This window comes from Silurus aristotelis (assembly GCF_946808225.1).
Source record: "Silurus aristotelis genome assembly, chromosome: 3".
Lineage (NCBI taxonomy): Eukaryota > Metazoa > Chordata > Actinopteri > Siluriformes > Siluridae > Silurus > Silurus aristotelis.
This window is the reverse complement of record NC_139576.1, coordinates 30,106,075-30,120,966: the sequence shown is the minus strand read 5'-3', so window position 1 is coordinate 30,120,966 and position 14,892 is coordinate 30,106,075. Positions and strand designations below refer to the sequence as shown.

Genomic DNA, 14,892 nt, shown 5'->3' with positions numbered 1-14,892 from the left:
TATTCACCACTGCCATTTCCATCCTTTTAGCAAAATCTATCACCATCTGACCTTCCACATTCCTCTCCTTAAAGCCATACCTACCCATCACCTCCTCATCACCTCATGCCCATTTAAATCTGCTCCTATCACCAATTTTTCATTCCTAGGTTCACCTTCTACCACTTCATCTAACTCACTCCAGAATTTTTCTTTCCCCTCCATCTCACAAGCCACTTGTGTCTACATTGAGCATGCTTTTTCCTATGAATATGGAATATTCCTACTAAAATAAACAAATGTATATGTTGTTGTTCACAATTAAAAGTTTGTATAAAACAGTACATCAAATATTCAAATCCTCCCAAAATAATCTTGAGTAAATACAATGAAAAAAAATAAAGATGCAAAATGGTTTCATTTTCTTGACCACAAAATTCACAGATATATGAAATATTCAGCTTAAATCTTTCCAAAACATGCTTTAAAACCAGGTGATGTCATTATACATTTTATGTCTTAAATACGTCATATGATACGGATTTTAATGATAGAATACCACGTGATGGATATACAGTAGAATGAAAGAGGAGCGCTGCAGCAAAGTGCAGCACACTTTGTTTCTTTAAGAGATTTCAGGAAATATCGCGAGAATTACTGGAAGAGGGCGTGAGAATTGCCTGTGTTTTATCAATACCGCCCTTACCAGTCCATTTTTATTTGTCGGATTTGTATTATTTTATGATAAAAAAAAACAAAACACACAAGAACCTGCGAAAGGTAAATATTTACACACACACACACACACACACACACACACACACAGAGAGAGAGAGCGGAAGCTAGACCTCTATAGAAAGTTTGGTTTCAGTATCGGTAATAAGTGATAAGTGGAGTTACCGTAAATAATCATTTAAATATAAATGAATGGTCCGCAGTCTGTTTACGTAAAACGAAACCGGTAGCGATGCTCAGATGCTAAAGTTATTTTATTCCAACCGACTGTTTACTGTACACCGATTAACCATTACATCAGTGTATTTCACAACCAGACCTTCTGTAGTGTCCTACATTGAATCAGTCCACCTCTTAATACTATTATGGCGCCCTTATGAAACCATCAATATACAGAAAAGCATTATAGCGGAATGCAGTATCACAGACAGGAATCTCATACAGTGAGAATGAATTGTATTATTAAAGCAGGAAATCTAATAATTCAACAAGTCGCAGCATTGGGGAAATTGGTGATCCTCTGCCCATCTGGACTTCTGAGAGACACTGCCACACTGAGAGGCTCTTCTTATACCAATCATGTTGCCAATTGACCTTATAAGTTGCAAATTGGTCTCCCAGCTTTTTTGTTCTGCCCTCTTATCCCAACTTGTCCCAACTTTTTTGGAATGTGTAGCTCTCATAAAATCAAAAATGAGCCAATATTTGGCATGACATTTCAAAATGTCTCACTTTCAACATTTGATATGTTATCTATATTTTATTGTGAATAAAATATAGGTTTATAAGATTTTTTAATTATTGCATTTGTTTTTTATTCACAATTTGTACAGTCTCCCAACTTTTTTGAAATAGGGTTTATAAATAAGGAATTGAAAATTACATGCAGTCCTTACAAATGGGAACATGAGAATCTGTTTGACTCGTAATCAGTCATTTGTGGTCAGTATTAAAACAAAAACATATCCAAATCTGTTGAAAAATATCCATGCTTTTCCTTTTTTACAGTGTCATTATAATGTTCAAAATGTACCAAAATTTTTCAAATATTCAAGACAAAAGCTTTCCAGTATGATTTAATACAGACCTACAATAAGCATGTGATAATTTGTTGAAGAAACATATTTTTTACACAGGACTCACTAGGTACAATATTCTCCACTGTAATTAAGGATATGTGATAAACTCTTGCACATAATGGTTACCAAAGTGATTTTCATTAGATAATTTTCCTTTGTCCTCATTTTGTTTGTAGTAATGATTAGCCAGAGTGTAAGCAGTACACTAGCTTAAACACATGCTGAGTCACTCTGCTAAGAATCTGGAATGAGAGAAGATTGCCATGGCCCACAGACTTTTTGAGGAGAAACACCATGCTTCAATTTACCAGAAGTATCGCATAATTCCACCTGATACGGTTTTGCAGCTTATTCTGGAGTACCTGAACAAAAAGGTAGGATAGATTATGCATTCTTGTGTCTTTAATGTCTATACTACTAACCATGGGTTTAAAATATAGCTCTAGACCATATGTATGAATTTGGGCTCCTTCCTACACCACCACACCTTATGTAACTTAGCTTTGATGATACATGTTGCTAAAAGTAGCTAATACAGAACATTATAATAATACTTACAAATGTTTTTGATAGGTTATAAGAAGGTTATGCCCTATTTTTTTTTTTACAAACATTCCTGCAATGTTGAGCAAACATGGTGTAATAGGCACTGAAGTAATTATCATCTTTTAGTAAAGACATCATCTTTTAGTCATAAAATAATTAGACATAAAGTGCAAAACTAGATTTTGACACAGCTCGTATGCATGTAATGATAGCCACAAATCTCAACAATGGCTGAAATGGCACAAAGGCAAAAGTAAATTCAAATGTATTCACTTCTATGCCTATAAAAGTATGTAGAAATGTATAGCACCAGAAAATGACAAAGTTTAATAAACTAAACTGGGTTAGGGTAAGGGTTGTGAGCTGATTACTTAAGATTAATTAATGAATTCCAAGGATGGTTAGCTGTGGCCTTAAAGAGGCATGTACATAAAAATAGGCTTTTTGCTTTAGACTTTGTCAAGAATTGTTCATGAAAAGCACTGACAAATAGATAACTGCAGTGTGTTCAGTGTAATAATGCTAAACATGGAATGGGTAATGAAACTGAATCTACTTCATACATATTTCCATCTCTATTTGGTATTTAATTATTGTGGCTTAAGATTCCAAACTCAAATCCCAACACCATCAGCATGCTAAAGAGCCACACCATAACATAGCAAGGCATGCGACTTTCACCTTCTAAGCTGAGTTGTATTTAATGTTAGATATAAGTGTCTGCAAAATTAATAAATTTAATTATTTATTTATTTATTTGTTGTGGTTTGTTTGGTAGAAAGGACCTCCTCATGAACTTGCTGTGGACCTGGGCTGCGGGACGGGACAGAACACTCGTCTACTGGCCCCTCACTTCCAGAAAGTGGTGGGCATTGATGTAAGCGAATGCCAGGTGGAGGAAGCCAGGGCAGTGCCAGGTTTTGCCAATGTCACCTACAGGTCTGCTATAAAGCCTTTTCTGCTGCCTCTTCTTAGGTTTATGTTAAAATTTTATTGTGAAAGGACATTGCACCATCAATCTATTACAATTGCCATAATATACTTCTTAAAATACACATTTACAGATGGTGAGTATGAAATCAAGCAGTAGATTAAGAAATAGAGAGTGAAATAAAGAAGGTAATGTTACTGTGCTTAACACAGGTCCGGTCCAGCTGAGGATCTGCCCTTTGCCGATGGCTCTGTGGATTTACTGACTGCAGCATCTGCAGCTCACTGGTTTGATGCTGAGCGTTTCCTGAAGGAGGCAGCACGTGTGTTGAAGCCTCATGGTTGTATTGCTCTTCTGGGCTACACTGATGAGTTCAGTCTGTATTATGGCTCCTGTGGTGACAAACTGACCAACATCTGTTCAGAGGTGAGATTGAAAGGAAACTGCTTGCCTGTAAAACTTTTGGGACCTTAAGTCTTTGCTAGAATATGAAGGCCAATTCTAGTTTGGTCATAAAAGCAAAGCCTTGCTCATGAGTCATGGAGTTTTAAGGTTATCGGGGTGGGAATAAGATATGCAATATGTCGTAAAAAAGTATGTGCTCCTTCCACACTGTTGCTTTAAAGTTGAAATCACACAGATGTCTAAATTGTATTTGTATGCTGTAAAGTATTAGAATTAATCTATTCCAGTATATGGTGCCAATATGCACAAAAAGAGATCCATTAAGACATGGTTTACCAAGATAGAAGTGAAAGAACACCTTTGGGATGAACTGGAACACTGAGTGTGCATCAGGCTCTTGTAGCAGAATGAAATCCAGGGTCACAAAAATATAGCTGAAAACCTTTCCATAAGAGTGGAATTCCTTGTAAAAAAAAAAAAAAAAAGAGGGACTAAATCTGGACAATCAGATGTGGGTGTTATAGTCAGATGTCTGCACAACCAATCCCCTTTACTTCTTGAAATTGACATAGATCTCATTCAAATGTAAATGATAAATAAAAGTGACAGTAACAAATTGGGTTAATACATTTGCCACTCATAAATAAATAATGGAAATGCATTAATACATTTCATCTGATCATCTGTTTGTCTTTCTTTAGGTGAAGAAGGTTATCAAACCTTATGCTAGTCCTCCGGTGGCAGTAGCCAACAGTAGACTTCAGGCTTTGTTTGAGGCTATACCGTTCCCTGACAAAGAGAGGTATGTGCCAAAAATAAAACCTTTGTTTCACACTGCACAAAATGAAACAAAAAAAAAATAACACAGGTTGGTCATTAAGGGCAGGATGGAGCAAGGCTGAAACTGTGCAATTAAAAATACAATGTATTATTATTATTATTTTTATTATTCAGTATTACACCACCAATTCCAAAAAAATTGGGACAACATGTAAATAAAACATACACTGATCAGGCATACAGTATTTCGCATGTCAGCAACCATTTCAGTATTTCTTCTCAAGGGACAATACTATAGAAATGAAACTTGGATATATTTGAGTGGTCAATGTGCAGCTTGTATAGCAGTACATATTTACTTTTCTTTAAAAATAACTCAACATACAGCCATTATTGTCTAAATAACTGGCAATAAGCTATAACAGCTGTACATCATGTAACCATGCAAAACCACGTCATATTCATGATGTTCATGATTTTGTCTGCTTGTGCTTTGAGTACATTACAGTGGAACCCCGTTGTACGAGCATAATTCGTTCTTGAAAATTGCTCGTGTGTCCATTTGCTCGTATGTTCAAACTAATTTTCCCCATAGGAATGAATGTAAAATCGGTTTAATCCGTTCCGAGATCTCTTATTTCTGCACTTAAAAAGTATTTGTAGCCTGTTTTTGAAAACAAATACACCGCAAATTATCGTAATGTAAACATAATTTAACACTTACTCATGTGATAGTGGTTGATTGCGAGTGTGAGACGCACAAAACGCTCATAACCTCCTTGGTTTCCATGGTAATTCTATTTACTTTCGTTTTTACAGCACCATCACTGATTTTCTAGGGAGACATTTTTCAAGATTTCTAGTGAAATAGAAATATAAAACTAAAAAAAGTTACTGTGGGAGAGTGTATGAATACGGGAGCCACTTTTATTTTATTTTTTATTTTTTGTGTCGGTCTGCTTATTGCCCCACGCAGCACGACTCTGGTGCACACACGCGCGCGCACACACACTCTCCTCCTTAAATGCACCCTCCGATCACTAGAAAAGAGAGGACAATCATTAGGTCACATTAACTTCAGGTGAGGCAATCCTCTGCCTATCTGCTCCCGGACCCGCCCTCCATTCACAAACCGCCGCTCGGCCACGCCCCCCGCTGCCACAGTTATGTTTTTGCTGCACTGAACAACTGGAGTGACCGAGTGATACGTCATCAACTAAGCGACTGATGCGACCCTCCGCCGAAAACGGGGAACCGGCAACGTGGGTTTGCTCGTGCTTTATAAAAATTTGCTCGTAAAACAGGGTAAAATTTTGCGAGCGAGGTTGCTTGTATCTCCGTTTGCTCGTACTATAGGTTGCTCATACAACGGGGTTTTACTGTACTACCATACTGACAAATGTTCAACATGGCAACTCATGGAAAATAACCCTATGAGGATTCGAGAATTGTTGCTCTCCACAAAGATAATATAATAGTTCATAAAGTTATAATGTCATAATGTTAGGCCTGAGCAGTGTAGAATATGTATAAAAACAGAATGCAATTATTTGCAAATCCGCATATATAAAAATCTATATGTTATACACAAAAGAACATATAAAACACATTAAATGTTACAACTATACCATGTACAATTGTACCATTGTAAGGGTAAAATAAGGTAATTTGGAAAATAATTTTGCAACTAACTAACAAAAGCATGAACTAGTTTTTCTGCATCCTCTTATTTTAGCAATATTTCTTAGGTGAAAGAAGGCGATCTTGGTATTGTTATTTACATGAGCCTCAAAGGAAAGACTAGAGTCAATAATTACACCAAAGTTTTGGCCTGTTGTACACAATGAGATGGAAAGACAGAGATGCTACTTAATCGGAAAATGTTTACTTCTAGCTGCATTTGGTCGTAGTAAAAGTACTTTCATCTTATCCGAGTTGAGTACACAATATCATCAAAAGATTTAGAGAATCTGGAGAAATCTCAGTGCACATGGGACAAGAGCAAAACTCAATATCTGATTTCTGTGATCTTCGGGCCTTCAGGCAGCACTGCATATTAAAATCAGGCATGCTTTTTTAATGGAAATCACTGCATGGGTTCAGAACACTGTCTGTAAACACACTTTACTTTGACCTCCACAATTGTAGGTTGAGCTCATCATTTGACTAAGACAAAGTGAAAAACTGTACTGTGGTAAGAAGAATAGAATTTTTAAAATCTTTTTGGAAATCATAGAAGTCGTGTCCTGCTGATTAAAGAGTAGAGGGAGCATCTGGTTTGTTATAAGCACTAAGTTCAAAAACCTGTTTTTCTGATGCTATCAGTGTACATGAGTGCCTAAATGGGCATCTTGCACACATGGAAAGGCATCATCAATGCTGAAAGGTATATAAAGGTTTTAAAGCAACGTATGATTCCTTACAGATGATATTTTTTTTAGGGAAAGACTTGCATCTATAACAACAGCATGGCTTTGTAGTAGAAGATTCCGGGTGCTGAACTGGCATACCTGCAGTCCAGACCTATCACCAATTGAAATCATTTTAGTGCATCATGGAACAAAAAATATGACCCAGCTCCATTGAGCGTCTAGAATCCTGTATCAAACACAAATGGGACAACATTCCTCTCCCAATTTTTGTTTCTGCAGTTCCCAGAAATATATAAACTGATATATACTGACTATACAGTGGAAAACATTGACCTGTCCCAACTTTTTAAAAACTATTGCAGCCATCGAATTCAATATTACTAAATTGTGTTTTCTATGTTCTATTGGGAATTAAATATGGGTTCATGAGATTTGCAAATCATTGCAATCTGTTTTTATTTACATTTTACATTTTTCTGAATGGAAATGGGGTTGTATGTCAAATCTGCACATAATATAATATAAATGTTTTTTAAGATTAAAAAAAAAAATATATATATATATATATATATTCAAGTTCTCCCACTTAGAAATCATGGAGGGGTCTGAAATTGTCATCGTAGGTGCATGTCCACTGTGAGAGACATAATCTAAAAAAAAAAAATATCCAGAAATCACAATGTATGATTTTTTAGGTATTTATTTGTATAATACAGCTGCAAATAAGTATTTGAACACCTGAGAAAGTCAATGTTAATATTTGGTACAGTAGCCTTTGTTTGCAATTACAGAGGTCAAACGTTTCCTGTAGTTTTTCACCAGGTTTGCACACACTGCAGGAGGGATTTTGGCCCACTCCTCCACACAGATCTTCTCTAGATCAGTCAGGTTTCTGGGCTGTCGCTGAGAAACATGGAGTTTGAGCTCCCTCCAAAGATTCTCTATTGGGTTTAGGTCTGGAGACTGGATAGGCCATGTCAGAACCTTGATATGCTTCTTACAGAGCCACTCCTTGGTTATCCTGGCTGTGTGCTTCGGGTCATTGTCATGTTGGAAGACCCAGCCTCGACCCATCTTCAATGCTCTAACTGAGGGAAGTAGGTTGTTTCCCAAAATCTCGCAATACATGGCCCCGGTCATCCTCTCCTTAATACAGTGCAGTCTCCCTGTCCCATGTGCAGAAAAACACCCCCAAAGCATGATGCTACCACCCCCTTGCTTCACAGTAGGGATGGTGTTCTTGGGATGGTACTCATCATTCTTCTTCCTCCAAACACGTTTAGTGGAATTATGACCCAAAAGTTCTATTTTGGTCTCATCTGACCACATGACTTTCTCCCATGACTCCTCTGGATCATCCAAATGGTCATTGGCAAACTTAAGACATGCCTGGACATGTGCTGGTTTAAGCAGGGGAACCTTCCGTGCCATGCATGATTTCAAACCATGACGTCTTAGTGTATTACCATCAGTAACTTTGGAAACGGTTCCAGCTCTTTTCAGGTCATTGACCAGCTCCTCCCGTGTAGTTCTGGGCTGATTTCTCACCTTCCTTAGGATCATTGAGACCCCAAAAGGTGAGATCTTGCATGGAGCCCCAGTCCGAGGGAGATTGAAAGTCATGTTTAGCTTCTTCCATTTTCTAATTGCTCCAACAGTGGACCTTTTTTCACCAAGCTGCTTGGCAATTTCCCCGTAGCCCTTTCCAGCCTTGTGGAGGTGTACAATTTTGTCTCTAGTGTCTTTGGACAGCTCTTTGGTCTTGGCCATGTTAGTAGTTGGAGTCTTACTGATTGTATGGGGTGGACAGGTGACTATATGCAGCTAACAACCTCAAACAGGTGCATCTAATTTAGGATAATAAATGTAGTGAAGGTGGACATTTTAAAGGCAGACTAACAGGTCTTTGAGGGTCAGAATTCTAGCTGATAGACAGGTGTTCAAATACTTATTTGCAGCTGTATCATACAAATAAATAGTTTGAAAATCATATATTGTGATTTCTGGATTTTTTTTTTTTTAGATTATGTCTCTCACAGTGGACATGCACCTACGATGACAATTTCAGACCCCTCCATGATTTCTAAGTGGGAGAACTTGCAAAATAGCAGAGTGTTCAAATACTTATTTTCCTCACTGTATATATATATATATATATATATATATATATATATATATATATATATATATATATATATATATATATATATATATATATATATATATATATAATAAAATAATAATATTCTTAATATTCAAATTTCTCTAAAATATTAGCATATGTGCGGGCAGTATTTAAGAAATGTAGTTTTAAACTCCAGGTACAAAAAAAAACGGACATTAAAAATTTACTAAAAATATTTAGCAAATGTTTGGAAATTTTATGAACTGCAAACACACTAAAGCAATACTGTGCATTACTAGGCATTAAATAAACTCAAAACATCAGGTAACCATCTTTTCAACTTGCGTCTTCTTTGGGAAGGGTTACAAATATTTCACTGAAGATGGAGATGACGGTTGCGGGTGTAGTCGGCTTTGTGGAGTCTTTCTCTTATTGTCAGACCTACTTCAGGAAAGATCCCCAAGCTGCAACTGCTCTTTTAGAGTCAATGATGAGACGGTAATCAGTTTACTAATACTTCAATATATATTTTTTATGTATTAAAGGAATAATTTTTTTTAGTCTAAAGTTTATGCATGAAATGCAACTATATACTGATCAATAGTATTGTGTTGCTCTTTATTACATACAAATTGTAATTATTTGGCAAATTGATATACAGTATTATAAGGATAATAAAACTCTGGATGTGTTTTATTTTAGGGTGGCATCACCATCACACCACCTTAATGTTCATTATTCATGATCTGTAACAGCATGCCCTGGTGTGTTTTATTCCTTCAGTATCATGTCATGTGTGTGTGGTGTTCTACAGGAAATCAACTCTCTTACTAAAAAGACTATACTATGTTTGCATTATTTTTATGTATACAAATTTAAACACATTTATGTGTTTCAGTCTTCAAGATGAAATGGGCGTCTCATCACCTGACACTAATCTAGAGTTCAAAACGGACTTCTACTGTGTGCTGGCATGTAAACCGCAATGAAGAGAACCATGCTGATATACAGTGAGGACTAACATGATGGGCATATTTTGTCTAGTCATTTGCCATTTACTGTATTCACTTCTGTGTACTGTTAAATGAATCTACTCTTAGTAGAAATCTACCTTAGCTACCACATATTTGCACAATAAACCTTAAGACAAAGTAAATGGTGTCTGGTAAATGTACATGAAATGTACTAAAAAAGGTCAAACTTTAAATTGACATTTGTGGCTGTGAACTGTTTCTTTTAATTTTACTATTGGAATTCTGCTCTAAACTCTACATTCAAATCCCCAGTATTGTGTAATAAACAATTATGAAATATGTGCAAGTCAAAAATTTTTCAAACCAGGACTTAATTATTTGCACATATTTATGTCCTGGTAAGCTGAAGGTAATCACCAAAATTTCCATGTAAAGAAATTAGCACAGATGTGCTAACATATTGAGGTTGAAAATCTACATGTTAAATGTGGCACGAGTCAGTTAAAAAATAATAATATTCTTAATATTTAAAATTTCTCTAAAATATTAGCATATGTGTGGGCACTATTTATAAAAAGTATTTTTAAACTCCAGGTACAAAAAGCAGAACATTAAAAATTGACTTAAAATATTTAGCAAAGTTTTGGCAATTTTATGAACTACTAACAAACTAAAGCAATACTGTGCAGTACTAGGCAATCATTAAACACAAAACATCATTTCATACCCAGTGTGTAAGCTTTATAAGCTGGTTGTGTGCAAAGTCCTCCTGGAGTCAGGGAGGAGATGGACTGTGTAGATGATGCAAAACTTGTGTAAACAGGTTTTTAAGTAGCTGCTACCAGCTACTTAAAAATAGAAAAACATTATAGCCCTGAGTGCATGTACCCTATGACATACACAATAATACACTTAGTGGTTACAATGTAAAATTGTCTTTGGTGCATCATTTACTTGTATAGCCAGTTGTGCAGGCCGTTATTCTTGTACCTCCCTTGCTTCAGTTAGCAGCTTTTCAGTCTCCTCAAACGGCTCACGAAACTGCAAACTTCTCTCCTTCTAATGTCCTATGACGCCTTCATGGAGAGTTGAAAATGACGTCTGTGGCAAAGTTGTGAAGTACACAGCATGCCAGAGAGCACAGACTGGCTTAAGCCTGTACCGTAATGTATCACAAGAACAATTCAAACACCTGAACTACATTTACAACATTATTAACATTACAAATGTGTGTTAAGTCTCTTGGCCCTGCTCAATTCACTATTGTAAACATGCTGCTTTCTTGTTTTTGGTGTAACAGATGATATAAGCAGCCACAGCTTTAAAGGATAGCCATCATCACCTATTACAGAGGATACTATATTTTGATGGAATAGTCTCCCAATTAATTCACAAAACTAAGAGGTTTCATAGACAGCTGAATATCTGTGCAGTCTATTGAACTTAAAACCCCAGGTAATCATTAATTAGATATACACTCATGTTTTGTTCTGAGCTAGCTCTGAGATGAGTAGGGAAAACTATAAATTATCTTCAGCATGACTGTCTGAAGTGGAAGAAATGCATGTACCACTGACAGCTGACTGGCTTACACCTGTGACCAACCCCAAGAATTTCTGTAATAAACCAAGGCAACAGCTGCTGTGACTTTCAGGGCCAGAGAAAAAGTGCTGGGGCCTTTTGGAGTGGTAAAATAATGTGCACATCTTAAAGACCACACTATCGGCGTGGTGCGATTTTTCTTGTCATTGATCTTCAGTTAAGTCAAGAAAGGAGCTCAAGCTGCGATTATACACACTCCTTGTATCTTTGCCTTCATTGAAAATCACTCTTTTAGATATTAAATAAAAGTAAACACCTTAGACAGTTTATTTAGATATTTTAGATGTAGAAATAAACAGAAGATTAAAAAAACGTATTTTTATTTCAGTCATGTTATGCGCGTTTGTCGACTTCCACTTACAGTGCCTTTTATTGCTTAACTTTTTAATGTTTTGTTTGCTATGCACTCACATATCAGACAATTGAAAAAACAACATTTATGAAGCAATATTTTTTGGAACATCCGATTGGGCTACAGCAACGTTTTGGTCAAATGAGTAGAACCGTGTGGAACAAGAGGAGATGGTTTCGAAAAACCGCGTCCAACAAAGCATTTCGGGTTAGGACGAGAGGCACGGACATGTCACATGCGATATGGCTCTTCAATCTACCTGGTGTAAAATTAAAGTTACTAGCAAGACAAGTTGAAAAGCACAACAACTCTGGTGGGACTCGAACCCACAACCTTTGAATAGCTCTACCGCTGAGTCTAGAAGTCCAATGCGCTATCCATTGCGCCACAGAGCCCCTACGCTGTGGCGGTCTGTATTTTACTATCTCGGAACTGTTTATCTCAACGGATGGCTCGTAGTTTGTTTAAAATCGCAGTTTTTGCGAGAACTGCAACTGACTACCATAAGGCACCAATGTCCTAAGTGGTATTCAGCTGACCTAGATCGTTTACTCCTGGACCCATGCATGTTGTATTGGTTTAATATAATAGATTTTTAAATTATATTTAAAACAATTACTATACCATTGGACTGTTTGCTTTGGATTTAAGACATACCCATGTAATCAACACCTCAGAATCCACCATTGCCTGGCAGTTGAATCAAAACAAGCAGTCTATAAATGGTTGTACCGATGAGACAAAACAGTTGTGCCCATGTTTCTAATCTTTGCTAATCAGAACATTAGTGTGGGCTTTGGACGTGTGAGCTAGTGATGGCCGGATCGTGAACGAATTGTTCATTTGAACCGGTTCTTTTTAGTGAACCGGTCGAACCGGTTCACCAAATCGGACTGAATCGTTCAAAACAGTTCGGGTCGCAAATCAGCACTAATCAACAAAATTACTCAAGTTACTCACTTTTGAATGTGTATGACCGTCTATCCGACTCAAAATAAATCAATATCCATGAGAATGGGGTTCTTCTCTAGTTTCTCCAACAGTACACACTTTAAACTGAAACATGCTGCTGAACAAGTGATCATCACTGAGCATGCGCATACCTGCCGATTCCGAGCAGCACACATACTGCTGTTCTCGAGTCACCAGTACTGGATCAAGAACCGTCCTTTCCGACACGTCCGACATACTACTGATACCAACGAATTGTTGTTACTGAGCATGCGTGACCTACCGAGCAGTACGCGTGCTGCAGTATCAAGAACCGTTTCTTTCGGACACGTCCGATATACTACTGATACCAGCGAATTGTTGATACTGAGCATGCGCAACCTACCGAGGAGTATGCGTGCTGTCTGACATTAATACACACACACACTTACACTTTTTGGACTACAAATCAGAACAATTGCTGCACCACTGGACTGTGCGCTTTGGTTGTAAGAGAAACCCCTTGTAATCAAGAACTCGGAATCTGCCATTGCCTGCCAGTTAAATCAACACAAGCAGTATATATTTGTTCGTGCAGATGAGACGAAACACTTGTAGCTGTTTTACTTGATTTTTGTTGCAGTTTGTCTGCCTGTAGAACCACTAGCAGTGATGTAGATTTCAAAAGGAAACTTGCCTCGTGTGAGGATCGAACTCACGACCTTCAGATTATGAGACTGACGCGCTACCTACTGCGCTAACGAGGCGACCTGGCTGAAGGCCGTTACTAGGAACCCCCGCTCTGAGAATGTAATACAATAAAGGTCCTGTTGGCTGTTGTTTTTCTTTTGTGTAAACAGATTTTTGACCTGATTTAGACCAACTGCTGTACCAATGTACTGTCCAAACTGACTGAACGGTATATCCATGTTATTACAAACCTCGGAATCTGAGCTTGCTAGGGCGTTGTACCACCACAAACAGTTTGCTCATTGATAAAAAGGCCTATAATGTTTTGTGTTGAAATCACAGCACAGTCGTACCCAATTTACCTGATTTTCGTTGCAGTTTGTATGGCCATGGTACCACGCTTTCAGCAATAACAAAGGGGACCTGCAACTGACCAACATAAGGCACCAATGTCCTAAGTGGTATTCAGCTGACCTAGATAGTTTGCTCTTGGACACATGCATGTTGTATTGGTTTAATATAAGAGATTTTTTAATTATATTTAAAACAATTACTATACCATTGGACTGTTCACTTTGGATTTAAGACATACCCATGTAATCAACACCTCAGAATCCACCATTGCCTGGCAGTTGAATCAACACAAACAGTCTATAAATGGTTGTGCCGATGAGACAAAACAGTTGTGCCCATGTTCCTAATCTTTGCTAATCAGAACATTGGTGTGGGCTTTGGATGTGTGAACACAAAGTATGGAATGATTCTGTGTCAGGAATATTTGTTGGAACATCCGATTGGGCTACAGCAACGTTTTGGTCAAATGAGTAGAACCGTGTGGAACGAAGGGAGATGGTTTCGAAAAACCGCGTCCAACAAAGCATTTCGGGTTAGGCAGGAGGCACGGACATGTCACATGCGATATGGCTCTTCAATCTACCTGGTGTAAAATTAAAGTTACTAGCAAGACAAGTAGAAAAGCACAACGACTCTGGTGGGACTTAAACCCACAATCTTTGAATAGCTCTACCGCCGAGTCTAGAAGTCCAATGCGCTACCCATTGCGCCACAGAGCCCCTACGCTGTGGCGGTCTGTATTTTACTATCTCGTGATTGTTTATCTTAACGGATGGCTCATAGTTTGCTTAAAATCACAGTTTTTTCCTTTGCTAACAAATACTATCAAGCTTTTAAAAGGCTCAGAGCAAAGACTGCAATTCACCATTCAGTGCACCAGAGAAACCATCTTATCCACTTGCAATGTTATATCTCAAGCCATAAAGAAAAAGCTGGAAGGTGCTCAAGCAGCAAAGGACAACTGCATCAGGCACTGGAGGGATTCAAACCCAGGATCTCCTGTTTACTAGACAGGCACTTTAACCAACTAAGCCACAG

General features: G+C 37.5%; 2 protein-coding genes across 2 annotated transcripts in view; one reads left to right on the top strand and one right to left on the bottom strand.

Annotated features, from left to right (window-relative positions):
* Positions 1-14,892, bottom strand: part of ints6 (integrator complex subunit 6) — a 358,666-nt gene that overhangs the window by 322,282 nt on the left and 21,492 nt on the right. The window lies entirely within an intron of this gene.
* LOC310724053 (uncharacterized protein) lies at positions 617-10,108 on the top strand. Its single transcript, XM_083537820.1, has 7 exons — positions 617-759; positions 1,970-2,167; positions 3,118-3,278; positions 3,483-3,696; positions 4,377-4,477; positions 9,313-9,450; positions 9,851-10,108. Exons 2-7 carry the CDS (start codon positions 2,057-2,059, stop codon positions 9,939-9,941), a joined length of 816 nt encoding a protein of 271 aa, XP_083393946.1. The 5' UTR covers positions 617-759; positions 1,970-2,056; the 3' UTR covers positions 9,942-10,108.